Source organism: Elephas maximus, chromosome 21 (assembly GCF_024166365.1).
Source record: "Elephas maximus indicus isolate mEleMax1 chromosome 21, mEleMax1 primary haplotype, whole genome shotgun sequence".
Classification (NCBI taxonomy): Eukaryota; Metazoa; Chordata; class Mammalia; order Proboscidea; family Elephantidae; genus Elephas; species Elephas maximus.
The window spans coordinates 62,590,477-62,615,608 of record NC_064839.1 but is presented as its reverse complement, the minus strand read 5'-3'; the positions used below and the strand labels follow the sequence as shown (position 1 = coordinate 62,615,608).

General features: G+C 36.4%; 1 protein-coding gene across 3 annotated transcripts in view; it reads left to right on the top strand.

The window, feature by feature from the left end:
* Nucleotides 1-25,132, top strand: part of SPOCK3 (SPARC (osteonectin), cwcv and kazal like domains proteoglycan 3) — a 513,758-nt gene that overhangs the window by 238,289 nt on the left and 250,337 nt on the right. For all 3 annotated transcript variants that reach the window (XM_049864182.1, XM_049864181.1, XM_049864183.1), the window contains exon 4: nucleotides 39-153. In XM_049864182.1, coding sequence (XP_049720139.1) covers nucleotides 39-153 — 115 coding nt within the window. The remainder of the gene's footprint in view (nucleotides 1-38; nucleotides 154-25,132) is intronic.

Below are 25,132 nucleotides of genomic sequence, written 5' to 3'. Positions count from 1 at the left end.
GACACCTATTTTAATACTATCTTTAATTTTTTTTTTAGCTTTAGACCCAGCGAAAGATCCATGCTTAAAGATGAAATGTAGCCGCCATAAAGTATGCATTGCTCAAGATTCTCAGACTGCAATCTGCATTAGTCACCGGCGGCTTACGCACAGGTAAACATTGTTAAATTAAATCTCCCTGATTGAACAAGTACCCCCTTGCCATGAATAGCTGCAGAGTATAAATATTTGGTAATACCTGTTAAGCTTTTAGCCAAAGCTTTATTGAAACAGTTTCAGGAGTGTGGCTAATACAATTATGATTCCCTTGGGTTAAACATTGTTATCAATCAGAATTACAATGGATTATAGAATTTTAGGCATATATTATTAAATAAAGGAGTTATTTTTTTAAGATTGGATTACAGTGTTATAGCTGGATACTTATGTTTTTTCAAGTTCAAGGAATAATTGTAGTTTTGGCACCATCTAAATATTTTTGTGCCTACCTGGATGTCCCTATTTCTGTCAGGGTAGAGTTAGAAACAAAGTTAAAGGAGAAAAATGGATAACTGATGTTCATAAAAACATGAATATCATGTATTAGAGATTTGTGACTGGACCACTTCAGGACACCGTCACACTTGCGGAGTCTTTGCATTTTATTTCCTGGAGGCTGACGCAAAATTAGCTAGAAGGGAAGGATGGCTTTTAAATATATTTTATAATGATTGAAGCTGCTTCTATAAGAGAGGCTGTTTTGAGAAGTATCAGTAATTTAGAAATAGTCAGTGTAGTTTGGTGTTGAGTATTAAGAGTTGGAACAAGTGAAGTAGGTGTGCTCATTCCCTTTATTGCTTTTAAACTCTCTTTGTGGGAAGTCTTTATTTCAGTGATAGTAGACCTAATTCATGTTTTCCTTTTAGAGAAAATAAGCAGGGAGATTTAGGTCTTCGGGTATGTTCAGAGACAAATTGGATTTTTGACTTTAGTGTACTTGCACCTAAATTCTATTATTCAAATACATCAAAAGACAGAGAAGAACATTAAAGAATAAGAACACAAGTGGCATTTCTAGAAAAAGTAAATATTTAAGGTTCATTGATATTCCTTATTAATATAAAAGCACACAGTCATAAGACTTTTATTACATGCTGTGTGGATGAGCAGAATTTCTTTATTCCATAACGTCATATCTACAGTGGTATATTTCAAGGCAGACTAATGCAACCAAGGTAGAGGGTTTAGGAATGTGCTCATTTGAGACAAATCATCACTGTGTACCAATAGTGTAGGGTGACGGAAAGAGAGGGAGGGAGAAAGAGACAACAGTTTGAGTTTGTAAAGAATAAAAGAAAGTTTCTGGAAGTAGTACTTCTATAAAATCAACCTGCTGTGGGAAGGCGCAAAATGGTGAAGCTGAATTATCCAAAATGTATTTCCAATCAATACTAAACTATTAAAAAGAGGTAGCAAACCTTTGGTACAGAATTTTATTTCTCCAATTATTTTCTTACAATCCTTAAAAGTGTCGGAATTTCTTGGAATTCCTGTTAGTAATTCCTCAAATATATTAAATATCAGTTTTTGAATGTGTGTGTGTGAGGGATGAGGAATTTTATTTGAAAAATCACTAAGAGGTCAATGTTGAAATAAATTCATGTATGATCCCTCACCTAAGTTGCAGAGACTTAGTTAATTCATCCTACGTGAAAAGGAAAACTTTTTTTGCAAGGCCTAGAGACCCTGCAAAAGGTTTTCACCTATACACATTTAACATTAACACTTTTGATATAGGTTCATCTGCTGTTTCATTCTTGGCCCCCTAAACTCAAGTCAAAGAGCAAATGAAGTCTTCACAGCTAATATCATGCCTGTGGCAGAGCCTCGCTCCTTTTGACACCTGACACTGAAGCTAGGAGAGGTTATAGTAAGTGATTCAAGATCACGAAGCTAGGAATTTTCAGAGACTGGATCCCAATTTAAATTTACTGACGGTAGAGCCCATGCTTTTTACAATTATGCTGTATCACTCTCTATTTAACTTCTTATTTAACAAAGACTTAAGTACAAACCAAAGGAGATTTCCTTAGCATGATAAAGACTATTTATCAGCAACTAATAGCCAAAATGTTTCATGATATAAATAGCCGAAACATCCTGAGTGGAAAACTATCCACAGTTATGCTGTTGGTTTAGTAGGTGGACTTCAGCATGTTTTATGTAAATGATATTCAGTCCTGTTCTATTTCTGATAGGGGCAATTTAAAAATTTACACTCAACACACACTGCATGCAATAAATAAATAACTAGTTTCTAAAGAGTTGATATGGTTAATATTTGATGTGCTTTATTTGCTTTGAGGAGATCAGTATATAGTGTCTATTTACAGGACAATTAGGGAAAGAGATTTTTGCGAAGTAGTTTGATCAACAAAGATGGGTAATCTAAATAATTTATGTTTTAAATTTGAGGGGTGTATGTGTACATATTTTGGAAGTGGAAGAGAGAAGGGAAAGAATGGGGACTTAATTTGAGTCATCTACATACTTTTGATTATAAATTCCTTTTTTTTTTTCAGTTAAAAAACAACTGTTCTTCTTTCCTTTCTCAAAAAAAAAAAATGGAATCTGCTGTTTTCCTCCACAGAGTGAAATGCAGTTTTTCAAAGAGGCCTTCATAAGTCCCCGAGACTAGATGTCACACCCAATTCTCCAGTACCTTAGAATTCTCTAATGCTTACCACGTTTGTAATAGCTTGTTCAACAGCACTCTCCTTCAGTTGCCTAGAAGCTTCATGAAGGCAAGGCCTGTCTTAATCACTTTACACACAGATTCTGACATAGTAGCTAGTACATATTTCCTTTAAGGAGTGCATTGTATAGCTGTTATTTATAGGACATTTAGGGAAGAAATTTTAGGAAGTAGTAAGAATTGTTTTTGTGTGCCTTATACAGTAAAACCTGCAAAACCGGGAACCTATGTAAGGCGGAACCCTGTCAGAGAAGGAAAACTCAAATATTTTCCACTAGTACAAGCTATAGAAAAATGGTAAGGCTGCAACCTGTCAAAAGTGGAAAACTTGTGAGACCCAGAAAAACAAGGTGGTTCCGTCGAATTCCAGTTCTCACAGGTTTCACTATGTATATTTGTTGAGTGTGGATTGGTAGGGATACAGGAGTCAATTAACAAATACTTTGAAATGATTTATTGAGTGAATGAGCGATTACTAAAAAAAGTAGAAAAATATATGAAAATGTGATTGGGGGTAAACCCACAGCAGTTGATTTCATGTATAGCCTTGGCTTGAATCTTTAAATAATTGAAATAATTGCTAAATTTCTACTTAGTGCTTTAAATGACAGTAATAGCTGAAAGAATAACAAAGTAGGAGGACTCATGCTTCCTGATTTTAAAACATACTATATTAGTGGGTACATAGCTACAGAAAGAAAACAGCCTGGTACTGGTATAACAATAGGCTCGTAGATCAATGAAATAGAATTAAGAATCCAGAAGTAAACCCACACATCTATGGTCAGTTGAATTTTGACCAGGATGCTAAGTTCATTCAAGGGGAGAAAGAAGAGTCTCTTCAATAAATGATATTGGGAAAACTGGATTTCCACATGCAGAAAAATGAAACAGAATTCACGCCTCACACCATAAGCAAAAACAAATTCGAAATGGATTAAGGACTTAAATGTGCAAACTAAAAACATAAAATTCTTAGAAAAAAATTCAGGAGCAAGGCTGTTGGGCCTAGCTTTTAACAATGGATTATCTAACATAATAACAAATGCACGAACAGCAGAAGACAAAATAAATAAATGGGACCTCATAAAAATTTTAAAAATTTGTTAAAAGGCTTTACTAAAAAAGTGAAAAAAGAAACTACCAACTAGGAGAATATCTTTGGAAACCACATATCAGATAAGAATCTCATAACTAATATATATAAAGCTTTGACAACTTAACAACAAAAAGACAAATGACCCAGTCAAAAAATGGTCAAAGGACTTGAATAGGCGTTTCAACAAAGAGAACATTCCAATGGCCACTAAACACATGAAGAGATGCTCAACATCGTTGACCATGGGAGAGATCAAATCAAAAGCACAGTGAGATACCATTTCACTCCCACTAGGTTGGCTAAGATTAAAAAATAATAATAATACCAAATGTTGGCGAGGATGTGGGGAAATTGGAACCCTTATCCATTGCTGGTGGGAATGCAAGATGGTACAGCTGTTGTGGAAAATAGTGGTGGTTTCTTAAAAAACTAAAAATAGAACTACCCTATGATACAGCAATACCACTCCTAGGTATATACCCGAAAGACTTGAAAACAGAGACTCAGAGACTTGTACAACAATGTTAATTGTGGCACTATTCACAATACCCAAAAGGTGGAAACATTCTAAATGCCCATCAACAGATGAATGGATAAACAAAATGCGTCAGTACATACAATGGAAACTACTCAACCTGTGGGAGAAACAAAGTCTTGATACATGCTACAGTATGGATAAAGCTTAAAGACATTAAGCTAGGTGAAATAAGTCAATCACAAAATAACAACTATTGTATGACCTCACTTATATAAAAAGGACAAGAATGGGCAAATGTATAGATAACAAAGAGTATTGGTGGTTACCAGGAAAAGGAAGGAGGGGGGAAGGGAAGATTATTCTTATGGAGTACTGAGTTTCGGTTTACAGCGATGGATAAATTCCATTGATTAAGGGTAGGACTGCACAGCAGATTAACGTAATTGGTATCAGTAAGTTGTATGCCTATAAAAGGTTGAATTAGAAAATATTGTATGATAGATATATTTACAACATCAACACAACAAAAAGATTAGTTACTAAGGCTCCTTATGTACAACCAAGTATCTCATGGAATTTCATTCCTTGGCTTGGAGGTTACAGTCATGGTTTCAAGGGACGTTCCAGTTAATAACTGAGCTATTGACCTAATACCTTGTTTAGTGCTTCTGTTTTATCTCTTAGTTCATTGTGTAGTGCCTGGGGCCTTTAAAGCTTGCAAGCAGCCATCAAAAGAATAACAATTGGTCACTATTTCCCTGGAGCAACAGAGGAAGAAGGAGAGTTGGAAATAGGAGAAGGAAATGGAATGTGTGGCTAATTGCCTCCAGGAACAACTACCTCTTTGGCCATGAGATCACAAGAACTGCATGGTGCCTGGCTACCATTACCGAACATTTTGATCAAAGATTTTATAGAAGAATCCTGATCAAAAGGGGGAAAATAAAAAGAGAATTTCAAGTTATCATGGACTCTGCACTTTTTGGAGCCATAGAGGCTGGATGAACCCCTGAAACTATTGCCCTGAGAAAATCTTTAAAACTTAAACCAAAAATGTCTGCTGAAGTCTTGCCAAAACCAAACAGTAGTTCAGCTTAAGTAGTAAAGAATGTCTGCAAGACCCTATTACTTTCTTCTTAAAAAATTTTTTTTTTGATAGTACGTGTTTTGAATAAAGGAAGGAATGCTGAATCAAGGAGTCACTCTAGATTTATGTTATGAAACATGGCTTTCAATACAGATTTTGTGGGGAAATACATCACCCCCCCAAAAAGAAGCCAAAATATGGTGCCCTTATTGTGGGACAGCAATGTCCCAATGATAATCAGAGGCATCATCTAATTACACTGGGCATCTCTGGTTTTCCAAATATGACACACACACGCACGTGAAAATCAAACCCACCAAGGCTCCCTAACTATCACATCAGAACCAAGCTGAAAACCAAACCCAGTGCCGTTGAGTCGATTCTGACTCATAGTGACCCTATAGGACAGAGTAGAACTATGGCCCCATAGAGTTTCCAAGTAGTACCTGGCAGATTCGAACTGCCAACTCTTTGGTTAGCAGCCGTAGCACTTAACCATGTGTACCAGGATTATCTAGCTGTACAAAAGCCAGAAGACACAAAATTACACTTCCTGGATGCACTGTCTCGTACCCAAGCCTCCTACCTTAGTGAATTTTCTTTAAAGAACATCTCATTCATTTTTTACCTTTATACAAGACCCCACTGAAAGGCAGCAAATACTTTTATTGGAAAAAATAGCCTCCCAAGGAACTTGAGAGCCTGAAAATATTTGTGGGCACATTCTGTCTCAAGAACCATAAAAGGGTTAAGATCTATCTCTATGGGATCAAACTGACAACAGCAACTTGAAAGCTTAGATAGGAAACTGTGGCTATGAATTTATATTAATGGAGAGGAACAATTTGGAAAAGGAGTGTGAGAATGGTTGTACAACTCAAAGAATATAATCAGTGGCACTAAATTGTACATGCAGAAATTGTTGAATTGGTTTACGTTCTACTATGTATATTCTCAATAACCACAAAAAAAATAAAATAAGATAAATTATATAAAAAAATAGTATGCCTAGATGGTTCATTATGGTTTTACCCCAGCTTTGATCTCCATTGCCAGTTAAAAGGTGGTGGAAACTACATATACCAGGATCGAAATTATGTATTTGAATATTTGTCCCCTAATGGCTTTTTCTGTGAATAATTGACCTCAAACAAGCATGACACTTGTGTTATTGTACTGGCTTCCTGTTACCATTATCATTCCCACTTAAAATCAAATAGTTTTATTAACAATGGGAAAGAGGTATAATAGATACGACCTGATTTTCATACTGTTATCCTGGAAAAAAAGTTGTGGAGATGGTTGTAGCTGGGGATTTTTCGTTTAATTGGTTTTGAATATTGTGAGCAAGAAGCCCAGTGTTTTATGCTCTGTTGCTGTTTGTGCATCTGCAGATAATTAACCCTATTTCTAGACCAGTGTTTCGGGCACCAGTCAGTGCTACTGATATTAAAAGAAAAAGGTTTGGCATAATAATACAGAGTAAGTTTGAAGAAGTTGTTGTAGGACAGAGTTAGCCGTGTTAGCTTCTGCTTTGTTTACACCGAAGGATGAAAACAATTCAATAAGGAAATGTTTTGACCTCCTAAGAATAAAAAAAAAAAGAATGCGTTGCATAAAAGAGTAATAAAACTAATTTAAAATACTAACTACCCAAAAGAGATATCAGAAGAAGGTGAAACTTCTCTATTTCAATTATGTACTTTTGGAATACACAGTTTATTGTGACCTTATTTAAAAGAAAATCCAAAACTTGTATATGATTACTAAATGCATGCCTATGGTCTTTATATTTTCATTCCTCTAAAATTGAAGTATTTAAAATGAAAAGGTTCAGTCATGGGGTCTAACTTATAGTAAACCAAAAAAACAAACATTGCCATCAAATTGATTCTGACTCGTAGCAACCTCATAGGGTTTCCAAGGCTGTCACATCTTTGTTCCACAGAGCTGCTGGTGGTTTTGAACTGCTGACCTTTTGGTTATCAGTCGATTATTTTAACCACTGTGCCACCAAGAGCTCCTTTAAGTTACAGTAGACACCCAAAAAATATTTGTTGAACTGAATTGAGACCATAGCTAGTTTAAAGTAATGCTCCTTATATATACTGTACACACACACATCTATATGTTATTGGTGGTGGGTGTCTTCAAGTAGGTTCCAGCTCATAGCAACCCTATGCGTCAGAGTAGAACTGTATATATATATATATATGTCACAACATTGACTGTACTTTTGAAGTACACTGCACATCTTCTAATCATTTTAATATATTCCTTCCTCAATTGAAAATCAGGGACCTGTTGATAAATGTCTAAAATCTTTTTTTACAGCTCTTTATAGTTGGCCCAAGTAGTTTTACACTATTGTCTGAAGCTTCTCCCACGAGGACCCATTACAACCTAATTACAAAGGAAAACTCACTGCGTAGAATCGTGGTTCAGAACGCGAAGGCCACAGCCAGACTGCCTGCTTTCACATCCCAGGTGCACTCTACTGACTGATCTCAGGCAGGTCACTTAAACTCTCTGTGCTTTGGCTTCTTTCTGTCTGAAGTAACCATGATAAAAATGGTACCTTCTGATGATATTACTTTAATGATTAAGGAGTTAATATACAAAGATGAATTACAATAGGACTTTGTCCATGGTACATTCTACATAAGGATTTGTTGTTGTTGTGTCCTGCTGAGTCAATTCTGACTCTTAGCAATCCTATAGCACAGAGTAGAACTGCCCCATAGGGTTTCCAAAGCTGTTAGCAATCCTATAGCACAGAGTAGAACTGCCCCATAGGGTTTCCAAAACTGTAAATCCTTACGGAAACAGATTGCCACATCTTTCTCCTTTGGAGTAGCTGGTGGATTCAAAGCACCGACCTTTTGGTTAGCAGCTGAATGCTTAACCACTGAGCCACCAGAGATCTTACTTAAGGGTTAGTGATTACCGTTTTCCTTAATACATTGTATATTTTATAACCATAGAATTTTGTTATGTCTGAGCAATTTTTCTAATAAAATGTTCTGTCCGTGTATTCTGTGATCTTCTGGCAAATATTCCACTTCTGAGGAGGCTTTTAAGATATTCGCCAATGGAAGGCAATTTGAAGCTAGACTGATTGAAGTGTGGTTCCATCGTTTGGTAGCAGAATAACTCTCAGCAAATTCTCCAAGACTCAATTTTCTTATTTTTAAAGTAGAGATGATAATGATACTGTCTATCTACCGGTGTTTTGTGAGAATTGAAGAGATAATTTGTGTAAAGCACTTATCACAATGTAAGCACCCAATAAGCATTAATTACTGAGATATCTCTGTTCAGCTTTCCCTGAAACATCCCCCAGCCCGAGGTAGAATTCAATTCTCCGTTGTCTTTGTACACATAGCATGCTAGAAAGGCTTTTATAGATACGCTTGTACGGTATTATAGTCATTTGTTTACATATTTAATAGCTTAATGTTAATTTGTTGAGTTGCAATTGACACAATTATTTGTCCTGATTATAGAGATGGAACTTAAGATTATATTTTATCTAAAAAGAGGGATGTGCTTTTGCTAGTTGAGAAAGGAGAGAATGAGGACAATGTATAATGTCTTTGTTGGGGAAAAATATAAGAGACACTCCTTCAAGATAAATAGCAGGGAATTGGGCATATCTTTGTTCTTCTGTGGTGTAGTAGTTAAGTGCTACAGCTGCTAACCAAGAGGTTGGTAGTTCAAATCCACCAGGGGCTTCTTGGAAACTCTGTGGGGCAGTTCTACTCTGTCCTATAGGGTCGCTAGGAGTCGGCCTCAACTCCACGGCAGTGGGTTTTTGGTTTTGGGTTTTGTCCTTCTGGAAGTTACTTGAGTGCTGTAATTTGCATAAATTTGCTGTTGTTTATGATTTCTTAGTGTAAATGCATTACCATTGCCTATATCTCCGTGTCCAGAGAAGAGAGCGTTCAGAGTAAAAACTATAAAATACCAGAGAAAGATTCATGTGCACAAAATACCTCCTCAATAACTGTTTATAGATAACTCTTCTCATGTTTTTTCAAATAGCTATATCCCCAGTGGAAACCCTGGTGGCATAGTGGTTAAGTGCTACGGCTGCTAACCAAAGGGTCAGCAGTTCAAATCCGCCAGGCACTCCTTGTAAACTCTATGGGGGCAGTTCTACTCTGTCCTATAGGGTTGCTATGAGTCGGAATCGACTCAGTGCCACTGGGTTTGGTTTGGTTTGATGTCCCCAGTGGGCCTAGAGACCATTAAGCTCCTTGTGCTTAGTAGGGAACTGCTTTTCTTTGTAGGAAGGAAATACTGGGTCTGAGTGGAGATTCTTCTCAGTTATTTTATCAAGGAGATATATGTATATATATATATATATATGTATCCTCGATGTAAAAGCACTGAAGACAGCCAATTTCAAGTATCGTATCTCTGTGTATACTTCTAAATCTCCTGATACCTGGAATCCAGCAGTGAGAATAAGGATTTGAATGATGACACTTGGTAGAAGAGGACAAGATGAGTAGACCACTCCAAGAATCCTGTGTTATAACAACACAGGAAATGGATGAAACCCAGTTCATGGAATACTGTGAGCAATGAATGTGAGGGATTAATTCACACATCAATAGTTTCCTCCACCATCGCAGTCTTGCTTCATGGATGTCTCATACACAGGCAAAATAATAAGAATTCTTAAAAAAGTACAACAAAGGAAGATTTGAGAACTACTTCATGTAGTAGTTTCTGAAATAGACAAGAAGCTAGTGGAGGCTTTTGAGGGGAGGATAAACTGAAGAATTAAATAAGAAGGTAATTTTTTTTTTAATTGTGCCTTAGGTAAAAGTTTACAGCTCAATTTAGTTTCTCATACAAAAGTTTATACACATATTTTTATGTGACCCTCATTGCAATCCCTGTAACATGACAGCACACTCTCACTTTCCACCTGGATTTCCTGTGTCCATTCAACCAGCTCCTATTCCTTTCTGCTTTCTCATCCCACCTCCAGACAGGATCTGCCCATTTAGTCCCGTGTATCTACTTGAACTAAAAAAAAAAAAAAAAAAATTCTATCTACTTGAACTAAGAAGCACAGTCTTCACAAGTATTACGTTATGTTTTATAGTCCAGTCTAATCTTTGTCTGAAGGCTTGGCTTTAGGAATGGTATTACTTCTGGGATAATAAGAGAGTCTGGTGGCCATGTCTTCTGGGGTTACTCTAGTATCAGTCAGCCCATTAAGTCTGGTCTTTTTACATGAATTTGAGTGTTGTATCCCACTTTTCTCCTGATCTGTCAGGGACTCTCTGTTGTGTTCCCTGACAGGGTGGTCATTGGTGGTTTCTGGGCACCATCTAGTTCTTCTGGTCTCAGGCTGATGGAGTCTCTGTTTTACATTTTTTTTTTTTTTTTTGTCTCTTGGACTAAAATTTTCCTTATGTCGTTGGTATTCTTCATTCTCCTTTGCTCCAGGTAGATTGGGACCAATTGATGCGTCTTAGATGGCCACTTGCAAGCTTTTAAGGCCCAGATGCCACACACCAAAGTGGGATGCAGAACATTTTCTTAATAAACTTTGCTATGCCAGTTGATCTAAATGTCCCCCAGAACCATGGTCCCCAGATGCCAGCCCTTGCTACTCTGTCCCTCAAAGTTTGATTGTGTTCAGGAAACTTCTTAGCTTTTGGTTCAGTCCAATTGTGCTGACTTCCCCTCTTGCTTGGTGTTCTTCTCTTCACCTAAGATAATCCTTGCCTTTTTATTATCTAGTTAGTGAATTCTCCTTTCCCTCCCTCGCCACCTTTGTAAACATCAAAGAATGTTTTCTTCTCTGTTTAAACCTTTTCTTGAGTTCTTATAATAGTGGTCTCATACAATATTTGTCCTTTTGTGACTGACTAATTTCACTGAGCATAATGCCTTCCAGATTCATCCATGTTGTGAATAAAAAAAAATAAGAAGGTAAATTTTAAAGAAGTATTTAGATGAACCTTAATTTTCTCTTAACCTAACATCCTTAGAGATAAAGATTATAATGTGCAAGCTCAAAGTCCAATTACAGTACTTAGGTTTCTGAATTATAGGTGGATAGATAATTACACAGGTGGGTAAATAAAAGCTTTCTAACATTACGAGACAATACCATTCTTTTGTCTGTAAGAAAATTAAAACCGTCTGCCTATTAAGAATAATGATTATTCTTGTTTTTCTAAATAGAAATCTATTACCATGTTGTTGTAATTTATTATTTTGAAGTAACTGAGAAAAAACATAATTGCTTACTAGCTAAATGTAAAAAGGAAGTAAAATGTTATACGTAGAAGGTGGCATTAAGTGATATCAATCTTTTCAAATTGTTTTATAAATTTTTTAAATCTGAACTAGTTTGAAAATAACTTGGCTATGGTAACTTCATGGGAAGGAAAAAGGAGTACATATTGTACTCCTTCTACCCTAGACCCTCAGTTCCATTTCCACCTCCCAGAAGTTTACTAAACATATACACTCACACAAACATAGTTATAACCAAATGGAAATATTTTATTCACATTCTTGTGTTTTTCTTTATTAAATCAATATATTTTATGCTCTTGAAATTCAGCATATTCATTTTTCCTCTCTCTTTTAAGTAGCCTCTGAGTAATTCATTACATGTATGTACCATAATTCATTTGACCAGTACCCTACAGGGTCGATATGAATCGGATTCTACACGATAGCATCAGGCTTAGGGCACTAGTTTATTTATTTAACCAAGGTCATTAGGGCTGGTTCTAGTTTTTCTGTTTGTAATGCTACCTATAGCACTCTTCTGTGGGTATCTTTGTAGACACATGTGTACAGGTTTTTGTCCTAAATTTGTAGCAATTGAATCGTTAAGTCAAAGGGAAAATGTATTTAAATATTGATAGGTATTGCCGAATACCCTCCGAGGAAATTGTATCAATTTCTACTGCAAGCAGTGCATCCGGGTATCTGTTTTATTATACCCTTGCCAAAAAATGTTTAGGTATTAGTAATTTTGAATTTCAATATTATTGTTTATTCTTGATTAAAAGTAAAATCAAAACCAAACCTGTTGCCATCAAATTGATTCTGACTCTTAGGAACTCTATAGGACAGAGTAGAACTGCCCCCTAGAGTTCCCAAGGAGCACCTGGTGGATTCGAACTGCGGACTTTGGTTAGCAGCCACTACGCCATCAGGGTTTCATGATTAAAACTAGTATAGGTGAATTCATATTATATCTTTTTATTCTCAAAAAATAAGTACATGTGTGTTGTGTGTCTTTAATAACAGAGCAGTGTGTCATCCATGGTGGCAGTTTGATGCCAGCCATTCTCTGCAATATAATGTACTGAAATCCTGGTAAAAGACGGTGATAAATTTAAGGAACTCACTTTACCAGTAACATTTTATGTAGCAGCATTTTTTTTTCAGACATGAGGATGGTTTTAATGCAAGATAAAGAGGTTTATTGAAAGTGTCCCAAGAGTTGAAAAGAAGCCCTAGATCTTCAAGTTGTAACAAAATGTGCATAATTTATCCTCACTGTTTTTTAGACCTATTATTTGTAAAGCAGGTGCTATGTGAATCCAAATTACTGTTTTAGGTATTTTTGCTTTTTGTAATCTCTTCATTAAATGAAGATTTCTTATTATAAATACTTCTCTCTCCAGGTGATGAACTTTGTTTCTCAGCATTTTAGAGAATTTAATGTTATCATTCTTAATTTTGTGATTTCCAGTGATCGACCCTGCTATGAATTCATTTAACATTAATTATGATATTTTAAACAGTAAGCACAAATATTCTGTTACTGAATTGTTATTAAGAATTCAACATTTTGGATAAATTACTGCTGAACAGTCTACTAGCCAAGTGTTGGCAGAGAGACAGTAGTATTTCTGGGTAATGGATATGAAGGGCTGGAGCATATTAATTTTTAAACTTTGTAGAAAGCCTTTTTTCTTGTAGCTGACTAATGTAAAAAAAATAATTAGGGAATTTAGAGCCTTGTGCTCCGGTTGTTTAGTCTGAATGATCTGATGTTCATCTCCTAGATTCCTGCTTTACCTTACTTGTTTCCTTTAGGTTTACGTAAAATACTAAAAAAAATGTTAATACTAGGCCTAGTTAAGGTTAAAATATAAAATACAGTTTGCTTCCTATTTACTCCTGCATTCCCACTGTGATTTTAAATATGTACATTATACTAATTGATACTCATCCGTGGGCAGAGACAGCTAACAGTGCAACAATGGATTTTGTTCTCCATCCACGGTATAGAGTTGTTGCTGAGAAATGGCTGCCCAGGCAGGTACTGCATTTTTTTAGAAGCTCTGCATGCTAACCCTCACATCTTTGTAAGGTCGTGTGACTAGCTTCTTTCCTGTGAAAACAGAGTAGAAGTAATATTTGTCACCTCAGAGTCTAGGTTAAGTAAAGGTTTTGATGGCTTCCTCTCTTGTATCCTACTCATTGTCTGGAAGCAAATAATTCTGAGGCCTTAGGGGATGGCGTAGCCACAAGATATAAGGGACTTGGGTACCTAAATTACCATAAGGGAGACCATTCAATGTACAGTCTCATTGGCTATTATATGAAAGAAAAATAAACTTCTATTATGTTAAGCCACTGAAATTTTGAGAGACATGACAGTAACTAGTATTATCTTAATTAATGCATCTCTTTGAAATTTACTATCAAGAAAATTTGTGAGCAGCAACAGTGGTGGAAAATCATGGAGATATACGATGGACTAATAGTTATTTCAGCAAGTTTTGCATTTTAGTAAAAACACAGAAAACCAGATATGTGTGTCAAAAAACTTGTCCACTTGGAATCTGATCTTGATAGGCTATAACCTTTGTACCCCGTAGGTACCACTGACCTCTTCCAAAACCCAACCAAACCCATTGCCGTCGAGTTGATTCCGACTCATAGTGACCACATAGGACAGGGTAGAACTGTTGTATAGGGTTTCCACAGCCGTAATTTTTATGGAAACAGACTGCCACAATTTTCTCCCACAGAGTGGCAGGTGAGTACAAACTGTCCACCTTTGGTTTGGCAACTGAGGTTTTTAAGCACTGTGCCACCGGGTTCCTTTTGACACCCCCAGAACATCATATCCCCAACTGTCACATGTAATTGCCAGGTTTTAGTTATTCCCAGGTGTAGGCGCTTTATTTGTTCTCACTCCTATTACAGAATTGCAGCATATAAAATGCAAGAACCACTGATTCAAATTTCCAGATGCTTATTAAAAATTTCTCCAGATTCTGAGTCTTGCTAAAGTTAGAGGCTATAAACTCTGTTATAAAGTTTTATATTAAGAATAGCTTATATGTTGTAATATAAGCTGTTTAATGTATGCCTTCAGACCCAGTTATAGATTCCAGCATTTAATTATAGGCAGTCCCTGGAGTTCGAATGAGTTCCGTTCTTAAATCTGTCTTTAAGTAGAATTTTTAAGTAAGTTAGAACACTTAGGTACAGTTTGTATCTAATGTCAGTTAGTCAAATATTTGCCTTAGAATATAGTATATAGTATATAGTGTACTTTTCTGAGCACAAAAAACATTAAAGAAACACTGCCAGATACACCAAAACATCTTTAACAACAACAGCAAAAAACTTTGCCATTGAGTTGATTCCGACTGATAGCTATCCTATGGTAGAGCTGCCCCATAGGGTTTCCAAGGCTGTAATCTTTACAGAATCAGACTGCCACGTCTTTCTCCCACGGAGTGGCTGGTGAGTTCCAACTGCAGACCTTTTGTTTGGCATCAGAGTGCTTTAATCACTGCGCCACCATGGATCCTCTAACATGATAATATAGTAATAATGAGAATAATTTTTTGATGCGCATTGCAAAGTAACATCCTTTTGTTATTACAAATCGTTGTATGTACCTTGAATTTTTAATATAATAGGCTTTACGGGGGTTGGTTTGTGAACCACGGGCTGTACTAAGTCAGATGTTCATAGCCTGGGGACTGCCTGCATTTAAAATTTGTGTACTTTAATGACAAAATGTAAATACTACATTTGTAGGGGCAGAGTACATTCTTTGTAATTTCTCGATATCCTTTTCTCTTTTGGGTCTAAGGTGTTGAGTATAACTAGAATAAAGTGAATTTGGAGCTAGAAAATTATTTAGAGAATTCAATTGCTCATGCTACGTGTAAGGAAGTGATTGCTATGATTATGAAACTGATGATGATGAGAAGTTGGTATGAGTCGGAAGCGACTCGACGGCAGTGGGTTTTGGTGGTTTATCATAGTAACAATAGTAACATTACCTAAATACTTCTTGCTAACAGTTTACAAGGTACTTTGTCAAGTACTTTACGTGTATTACCTTATTTAGTAGATAGCATCATTGCTGTCATTTTACAGATAAAGATATTGAAACTCAGGTAGTATATGTGAATTGCAAAATGTCACCTAAGTATTAAGTAACTGAGCCAGGAATTGAATGTAGGTGTCTGTTAGATTTCAAATCCCCGTTATTTGTTGCCACAGTAAAATTGCCTGTTTGATTGCCTTGTCCAGAGTCACAGAGATCTGTAGTTATTAGTCTATTTAAGACTGAAGTCCAGGTCATCTATAGCTCACATATTGTCATTGAGACTTGCCTTGTTCTAAGAATCGATGTCACTACAGACGAATGATTGGTTGCCAGTCCTAGCTGGATCATCCAAATTTTGCTGGCTGTTATGAGTGTCTTGAATCAGCTTCATCTCTATTTCTATAAGCTGCTGTTGTAAAAATATATGTTCTTGTCATGCTTTGTGTCTTACCATCTTCCATTTTGCCCTCCTAGGGTGAACTCACCTACTTCCTCACCAAGGAAAGAAAGCCTGACATTTTGCTTCCTAATTTACAGAGTTATCAGTTTAATCGATACTTGTTAAACACACAAAACTCTGCCTGCTGTTATTTTTATTGCTATTGTAATATCATCAGAATCAGCAGCAGCCGTCATCATTCTATCCTGTATAACCCAGATCCTGAAACGTGTTCTAGAGTCTAGACTCATCATTTCCTGTCTCTGTCATCCTTGCTCGGGTTATCATTACCCCGTATCCTATATTTTCTATCTTTCTGTAGCTGTAGTTTAGGGCTTAGAGTATATAAACAAATTCAACTTTCTGAAATGATAAAACAAAGCAAGCATTCAAAAACTCCATATTCTTCTTTTACCTTGGGCCTCCTTCTAGTTCATACTGTGAAAATCTACTGCCAATTGAAGGAAAATCTCTAAAACGAATTTGATTCTTATTCCTTTGCTTCCCATTTGTTCCTTCACCTACAGTACCTAATTATAAACAAATTGCTACAGGTTATGTCATCTTTCTCTACATAGAACCATTTGCCTCACCTAACTGACAATTACTTAACTTACAATTTTTATGTAGCTAAAGCAGCAAAACTACTTTTCCAAGAGGCCCTGGAATGAACCTGTGTTGTTAGGTTCATTGCCTAGACTTTTGTTTTCGTCTTACTCGAACTTCCTGCTTATTTATTCATAATTCTTTCATCCACTGAGCACACGTATCGAGCACCTGTTATAATCCAGTCACTCATTGAAGGCAGTTGGATTACAGTGTTGATAAGGATAAAGAAAGCCTGGAATCTTGTGAGTTTCACATTTTGGAATGGAAGACAGGCAATAAAGAAATAAAACAATATATATATAGCATAATTTAGTATGGTAATTAATAACATGGTGAACATAGAGCTTATGAAGGACAAAGAGTAGCAGGAGGTGATAGGCAATATTAGGTAGGTTAGGTAAGGAAGCCTTCCTGGAATAGACAATATTTGAAAAAAAATACCTAAATGAAAAGAAATGATTCATGTTCAGATATCAGGGAAGAGTGTTCCAGGCTCAGGGAACAGAGAATGAAAATATCTCAGAGTAGGAAGACATGTGCAAAGAACAGCCAGAAGGCCAGTGCAGCTACAAGATCAGTAAGGTATCAGGTCCAAAAAGTGGGCGGCACTGAGATCTTATCTTGTAAGCATGGTAAGGATTTTGGATTTTATCTTAAGCAGCGAGAGGAGTTTTGTCAAGAGAGAGAGCTAGAAAATATGTTTCTTTTTCAAAGGATCACTGCAGATACCGTGAGGAGCAAGAGTGAAAGTCTGGGTCCATCCGGTGAGAGGATGAGAGCAATAAACCTTGGGGAAAGATGCTGCTGGAGCAGGGGAGGTGGTGAGAAGTGGTAGCATATACGGAATATATTTGCAAAGTGAAACCGAATGGTCTTGTAGATGAATTGGCTGTCTTGTTTGGGCTGTGTGTTTGTGTATTTTGTTGAGGAAATTCTGAATCTGTGGTGAAAAATTTGAAATAGGCCTGAATTTGTTGGAAAATCAATAGAGCAGAGAGACATATGGTGTGTTACATCATACTAGCTTTATTTTCCCACTTTCCTTCTTGGATAGTAGGGTCTCCTTCCTTGTTGCCTTAGTTTCCCACGTCAGTTGATAGCAGTGATCATGAGTTGTGAACATGTTTTTGTGATGATACCTGTCCTGTCATATGATTCAGGACTTATTTATCCATTGCCGTACTCAGCAGCATTAGGCAGCAATTTCGGGAAGGTGCAGGTCCCTATGCCAATCACCATAGCTAAGCTGGTGACAATCTGCGCATCATGCCCTCCTCTGTAGGCGGGATGCCCTGTGTTATGGTTGGAGGTGCCACCAGAATCACACGGAATGGGGAAGGGGCCTTCTTCCAGATAAGGAAAGCTACGTTGTAAGAGTATGTGTGTGTGTGAGGGTGGAAGCAGATGAACTGTCCACCACCTTTGTTAATAAGCAAAACATTCCATGGTAAATATGAGGAAAACATAAATGGATGAACAGGTAAAAATTTGACTTTAAGTTGTGTCGCTTTCCAGCATTTTACTTGGTATTTCAACCGATGAGCTAAACTTTTTGAAGAGTCTATAGGGACAACAACTTTGTAATTCTGAAGAATGAATTTTGAAGTGAAATTGTTTTGTTTGTGCGTTATCTGTGATTCAGAATTCCATACATTTTGATGGGCTATTATAGAGAAAAAGAGGAAAGATACATTAAATTTTGGAGTTTTGGCGAAGAAAATATAACATCCCTTTACCATCTGTTCATTCTGTTGGCATGGATGACATAAATTGAGAGAAATCTTAATATTATAGTGTTTGTAATATTATAATTCTCCATTGAGAGAAAAGGTATCTTTTCCTCCATATCGCTTCATAGAATAAATAAACCTCCATCCAACAATCCATATTTATTTTTTACATGAAAATAAAATCTTCTAACTTTTTAATATCATGGCAGTTTTCTGACCAATGACATAATTCTAGTGTTATTCTGGTTGCTAGAAAATATAGTACATTAGACTTCAATAATTCTTTGTTATAAACAGTAAAATGATTGTGAATGACAAACATAAATTTTGAATGAAGCATTAATGACACTAGTATTTACATTCCCTGTATTTTTATTTTTTAATCTATAGTTAATCATATAGAAAAGATACAAATGCTGCTAAGAGGCAAAAAGGAAGAAACTATGAATTGTTAGAATAAATGAGCATCTCTGCACACTTTGAGAGTGCCACCTTTTCTGCATTTTCCATGCTTAATCAGTTCCTGCTCTTGTTATAATCAGAAATCTCTCCTGTATATTGAATTATGTCTAACTCTGTAACATTCATCCATTGATCCTTATTCCAAGGATTTAAAAGGAGGGGAGAGGCAGCCAACAAAGAAAGAAATGACTTCTCAGTATTTTGTAATAAATTTATTAGAAAGTTTTATGAAATAAATCTTGTCATAAATTTAGTAGAAAATATTCAGTAGTGATGTTTGACCAATTCAGTAATTGATTAAAATATATGCTTGCAGGAGGAAGTGAAGACAGCTTATTTTGGGACCAAACTATGCAGTTTATTAAATTATATACTTGACATTTGCTTTCTTAGAATTCCTTTCTAGAGTGTGAAAATTGTGTTTTCAGAGGCTGGTGGAAGTGCAATTATTTAGTAATGGACTCCCATAGTGGGCATTATGTAAGCAGCATGACAATACTGCTTTGGGACAATCTTCTTGATCAACATTTAGTGAAAAGTCCTGTTTGTCCTTTGTGTTGCTTTCAGTGTTTTAGATCCCAGGGAGCAATCCCTCTGAGATCTTCATGGATCATGATAAAACCGATAAGCATGTTCTTCAACCCAGCAAATTATCAAGAGACAGGTGAATACGTTATGGAGGAAAATACGAACAAATGTGCTAGCATATTTGAAAAGGAATTTAAATGAATTCGTGGTGTTAGATTTATTGGAAGTATTATTTTCTAGGCAGAGATACTTCTGCTTCATTTAGCCTGAATTATTCGTCTCAAAATAATTATCTGAAGACTGATTAGCATATTGCTGGAAGGAGATACTTTCTTAGGCTTCCTGCAGGTTTCATAAGAGAAGTCATGACTGCATCCTAATGCCACAGTGATGTATGATCTCTTTTTCCTCTTTATTATAACCAAGTAAAATAGGAAAAAATACTTCCAATTCAGTATGTGTTTACTAAGCACCTATTATTCATAATGCATGCTGATAACCATGGGGGGAAATCCATTTCAATAATAAATTATACTATTGGCTTGGCTTTTAAACAGCATTATTTCAGTAGAGATATAACTATGATTCTGCATAGGGATAAAATACATTTAAATATAAATTAAAATATTTGTGGAAAAATAAATATGTTTTAGTTTCATAAAGTTTTTTTTTAAAGGAGCCCTGGGGGTGTAGTGGTTAAGAGCTCCACCAACCACTCCTTGGAAACCCTATAGGGCAGTACTACTCTGTCCTACAGGGTTACTATGAGTTGGAATGGACTCCATGGCAATGGATATAAGTATACAGTATAGTACCTGTTGCCATCAAGTTGATTCCAACTCATAGTGACCCTATAGAACAAAGTAGAGCTGCCCCATAGCTTCCAGGGAGCACCTGGTGGATTCGAACTGCCAACCTTTTGGTTAGCAGCCATAGCACTTAACCACTAGGACACCAGGGTTTCTGGATACGGGTATGGGTAGGCATTAAAAAGGAGCCCTGGTGGAGCAATTTTTAAGCTCTCAGTTGCTTATCGAAAGGTTGGCGATTCGAACCCACCAGTGGCTCTGTGGGAGAAAAGATCTGACAATCTGATCCCATAAAGATTATAGCCTAGGAAACCCTGCGGGGCAGTTCTACTCTGTGACATAGGGTCCCTATGAGTAGGAATCTACTCGATGCCAATGGGAAAAAAGAAGAGAAAAGGCAAAAGATAAGGTGCAAATAGATGTAATGGTCATTGTATCTTTTTTCCATTGGCACTGAGATATTTTACTCTATTACTCTATCCTAAAAGTTAATGACTGTATTATTAGTAAGCAAATTTATTTTTATGTAGTCATGTAACCATACCTTAATAACAAGAGCTCAATTTATATTCATTGGAAAATTGCCTCAGGAAAGAACCTGAGGAAGAGAGGTTAAAAAAATCACAAATATTGCCACTTATCATTATAACTGTGTACTATCCAAGTTCCTAGAAATGTATTATTTGAGGTTGACAGACATGACCTTTCTGAATATAGGGCCATGATGTTCTTAAAATGTCTAAAAAATAAATATAGCTTGAATTTGTCATTCAAGCTTTATCCTTGATTCAAATGGCTATGTGTTCTGGATAATGTATGGAAATGTTAACTTAATAACCAAATCCACACTGCATTTTCTGCAATTTGTGGAATTCAGAATTGATTATCAATTGATTATCATTTCTTCCTACTACCCTAAGATCGCTATTTTCACCTATATTTGATGTGTTTATGATTTTGTGAAATTAAAAAAAAGTGTTCTTACTTTTCCATGTACATAACTGAAAGACAGATCTCAAATCAACAAAAGACAGTTTTATATAATCAGTGAACTCTATATGGATGACGTAAACTACCTCCCATTGCAGTGAGCTGTCAATTGATGTGATCAAGCAAATTCTTGGTGATGGTAATGGTGGAAGTCTAAAGAAGATATTACAGCATTAATTACTCCTTCATACATTCGTGCAATACTTATTTGTTATCTGCAATATTAAAGTAGTCTTCTAGGTATGGCATATATATCAGTGAAGAAAAGAGGTATATATTTTGGTCTTCTAGAGGTTAAAATCTAATGTGATTAAAGAGAAAACAAGTAAATAATGGATATATAAATACAGTATGAGATCAGTGATGTGAAGTTGACCAACAAGATGAAGTTGGCGTGGGAGTCATAGCCAAATTAATAGAGTTGTCAGGCCTTTTTGAAAGTGTGACATCTAGGAGAGGACATGGCGGCTTAAATGGAGGTCATCAGGCAAAACACAGGAAGAAGAGTGTTTCAGGAAAAGGAATCAGATGTGAAAAGGCCCAGGGAAGGAAAGAATGTGACATGTTGGAGGAATTGAATGGAGAACCCATAAAAAAAGCCATTGCCGTTGAATGGATTCTGACTCATAGTGATCCTATAGAACAGAGTAGAACTGCCACATAGAGTTTCCAAGGAGTGGCTGATGGATTTGAACTGCCAACCTTTTGGTCAGCAGCTGAACTCTGAACTACTCTGCCACCAGGGCTCCAAAAGGACAGCGGGGCCAAGTTGCATATCATGGGCTAGAATAGTAGCTAGTCCTAGACGGAGAGAAGTGGATGTCAGTGATACACTTTGAAAATAGAAACAGCAGCGCTTACTGATGGGAGGCCCGTGGAGAGTGAAGGGAAAGTCAGGGATCATTTCCAAGTTATTGTATCAATTATTACCTGGGTAGGTTGTGGTGCCATTTACATACTCAGGTAAGACTTAAAAAAAAAAAAAAGACTGGAGGACGAATAAGGAAGAGGGATGTAGAACTCTCTTTTCAATCTGATAAATTTAAAAGGCCCAGGAGCTATGCAGTAGAGATATGAAAGATGTAGTTGGAATCACAGATACCAGCTGATCTAGAGATAGATGGCAACTTATGAACGTTATTTAAACTCACAGAAATGGACACTAAAGACACATAGGCACTAAAGACAAAGAAGTAAAATAAATATCTGGGAAATTCCCATTATTTGAAGGTAGGCATTGAGGAGGAGCCTGCACTGAAGACTGAGAACGGGCAATTAGTGAAATATGCAAAACATTAGGAGCCCATGGTGGCATAGGAGTCAAGAGAAAAATTTGTACGTCAAAGGAGTTGTTGACTGTGTTCATGCTGCAGAAAGGTTGAAAGAAATGTTTACAGAAAAATCGCCATTGTAAAACTGAATCATTAGAGTTGTTGTTATTATTTGAATAAGTGATGCATTCACATGATTCAAGATTCAAAATGTGCTAATGTATACACAGTCTCCCTCCCAACCTCTCACACCACTCAGTTTCCTGAAAGCAAACACATGTAAATAGATGCATTTAATATTTTCTTTTTTCCCCATAATATCCCATGATTTTCACTCTCTCTCTGCCTATCTATGTATTTAGGTGTGTGTGTCTTCACTCAGTAATGGGTATTTGAGACAATTTTCAGTAAATAGAGCTTCCTTCTCTCTTTTCTTTTGGATAGCTATATTGTATGCCTTATTATTGTTTTGTAAACTATTAATACATGGCTAGTTTGTATATAGTGCTTTACTCCTAGCTCAGCAAATGGTGGGTATACATATTTTGGATGCATTAAGGAACTCTAGTCTGCAACCAGGGCACAGCATACATCTATATGCCTTGTTTATTCAGCTCTGACCTTAAAGCTTGTTCTACCACTGAGTTCTGGTGTTGTTCCAAACACCAAGTCTAGTGCCAGGACTGCTAGCTTTCTTCTAACTTGATTCATGAGGCCTCTGTTAGATTAGATAATTGCTCACTATACCTTTTTCAACTCTTGGACAGACCTTCTGCTGCCCTCTCCCAGTCTCAGTCTTAGACAAGGCTTCCATTCCCCCCTAGCCTGAGGTAAAGTCTCGGGATCCTTCCAACTAACATCAGGAACAAAACAAAAAAAAGAAAGAAAGGTAAAATTTTTTTCAGTGTAAGTGTTCAACCATCTGCTCTTATGAAATTGTCACCCCAAATATTAATAATGTGGCTCTTGGTTCATCATTAGTGAAAACATTCTGTGAAATACTTTATGGTGGCCTAACTCAGAAACCTCGGGTCAATACCTGCTTCCTTTGTAAGAGAAGATTTGCTCTTTGTTTCAAAAGAATCAAAGGAGACTTTCAAGCGGATTTGTAGTAATAACTTTGAATCATGGCTAGCCTTTAGTTAGAAGCTTGTATTACTAATAGGAATCCAAAGTCTTTGTGTATATGCATTTGCAGTTTTGCCAAAAGAGAAAATTGATGTAATGCTATACTGATTCAAATCTGTTTTACATCCTTCTTCTTAAAAGAGGAAAACTTTGGCAGCTTTCTCTACTAATGGAAGATTTCCAGAGGAAAGTTAATGGCTATCAGATTCTGGCTTCGCTATCAATGGAACAATCACTTAAGAAGCATTAGGTTTAAATGACTTAGCCTAGACTGTTCATTCAGACTTATCTGATATCAAAACCCTTCAAATATCCTTGAAAATATATATTCTGAAATTGAACAATGAGTATTCAGAAGCAATCCATATTAAAAACAGCCATGAAAGTAATAGTCAAAAACTCTGCAATTTCTCAGTTTAAAATGATAAAAATATTTTAATTTTTGTTAAAGAAAAAATACATTATCAGAGACTAATATAATAGTGAACTTTTATAAATAGTGCTTTATTCCCTCCTTCATAATTATCATTGTTTTGGGTTGAATTGTGTCTCCCCAAAATATGTGTTGCAAATCCTAACCTCTATGCCATGTGGTTATAATCCCACTTGGGAATGGGTTGTCTTTGTTGTGTTAATGAAGTAGGATTAGTGTAGGGCATATCTTGAGTCAGTCTCTTTTGAGATATAAAAGAGATTAAACAAGCAAGTTAAGAAGCACAGATGGGGTAAGATGGATGCCAAGACATATGGAGATCTCCCAGGAACCAGGAAGCAGAAGCTGAAGAGACAAGGACTTTCCTTCAGAGTTGACAGAAAGAGAAAGCCTTCCCCTAGAGCCAACACCCTGAATTCTGACTTCTAGTCTTCTAAACTGTGAGAAAATAAATTTCTATTTGTTAAAACCACCCACTTGTATATTTCTGTTACAGCAGCACTAGAGAAGTAAGACAAAATTTGGTACTGGAAGAGTGGGGTGCTGCTCTAACAAATACCTATATTGTGGAAGTGGTTTTGGAATTGGGTAATGTGTGGAGTCTAGGAGAGTTTTAAGGTGCCAATAGTGAAAGTCCAGATTGCCTTAAAGAGACAGTTGGTAGAAATATGGATGTCAGTTCTTGTGAGAACTCAGGAGGAAGCGAGGAGAGCTACAGAGAAAGTCTCCATCATTTTAGAGAACACATATGGTGCCAACAACAGAATGTGCTAGAAATGTGGAAAGTTAAATGTGCTTCTAGTGAGGCTTTAAAAGAAAACGAGGAACATTTGATTGGACAGTGGAGGAAGGGTGATGATTTTTATGCAGTGGCAAAGAACTTGTCTGAATTATGTTCAAATGTTTGAGGGAAGCTAGAACTTCTAAGAGATGAATTTCTGTATCTGGCTTATAAAATTTCTAAGTAAGATCTCAAAGGGGCCA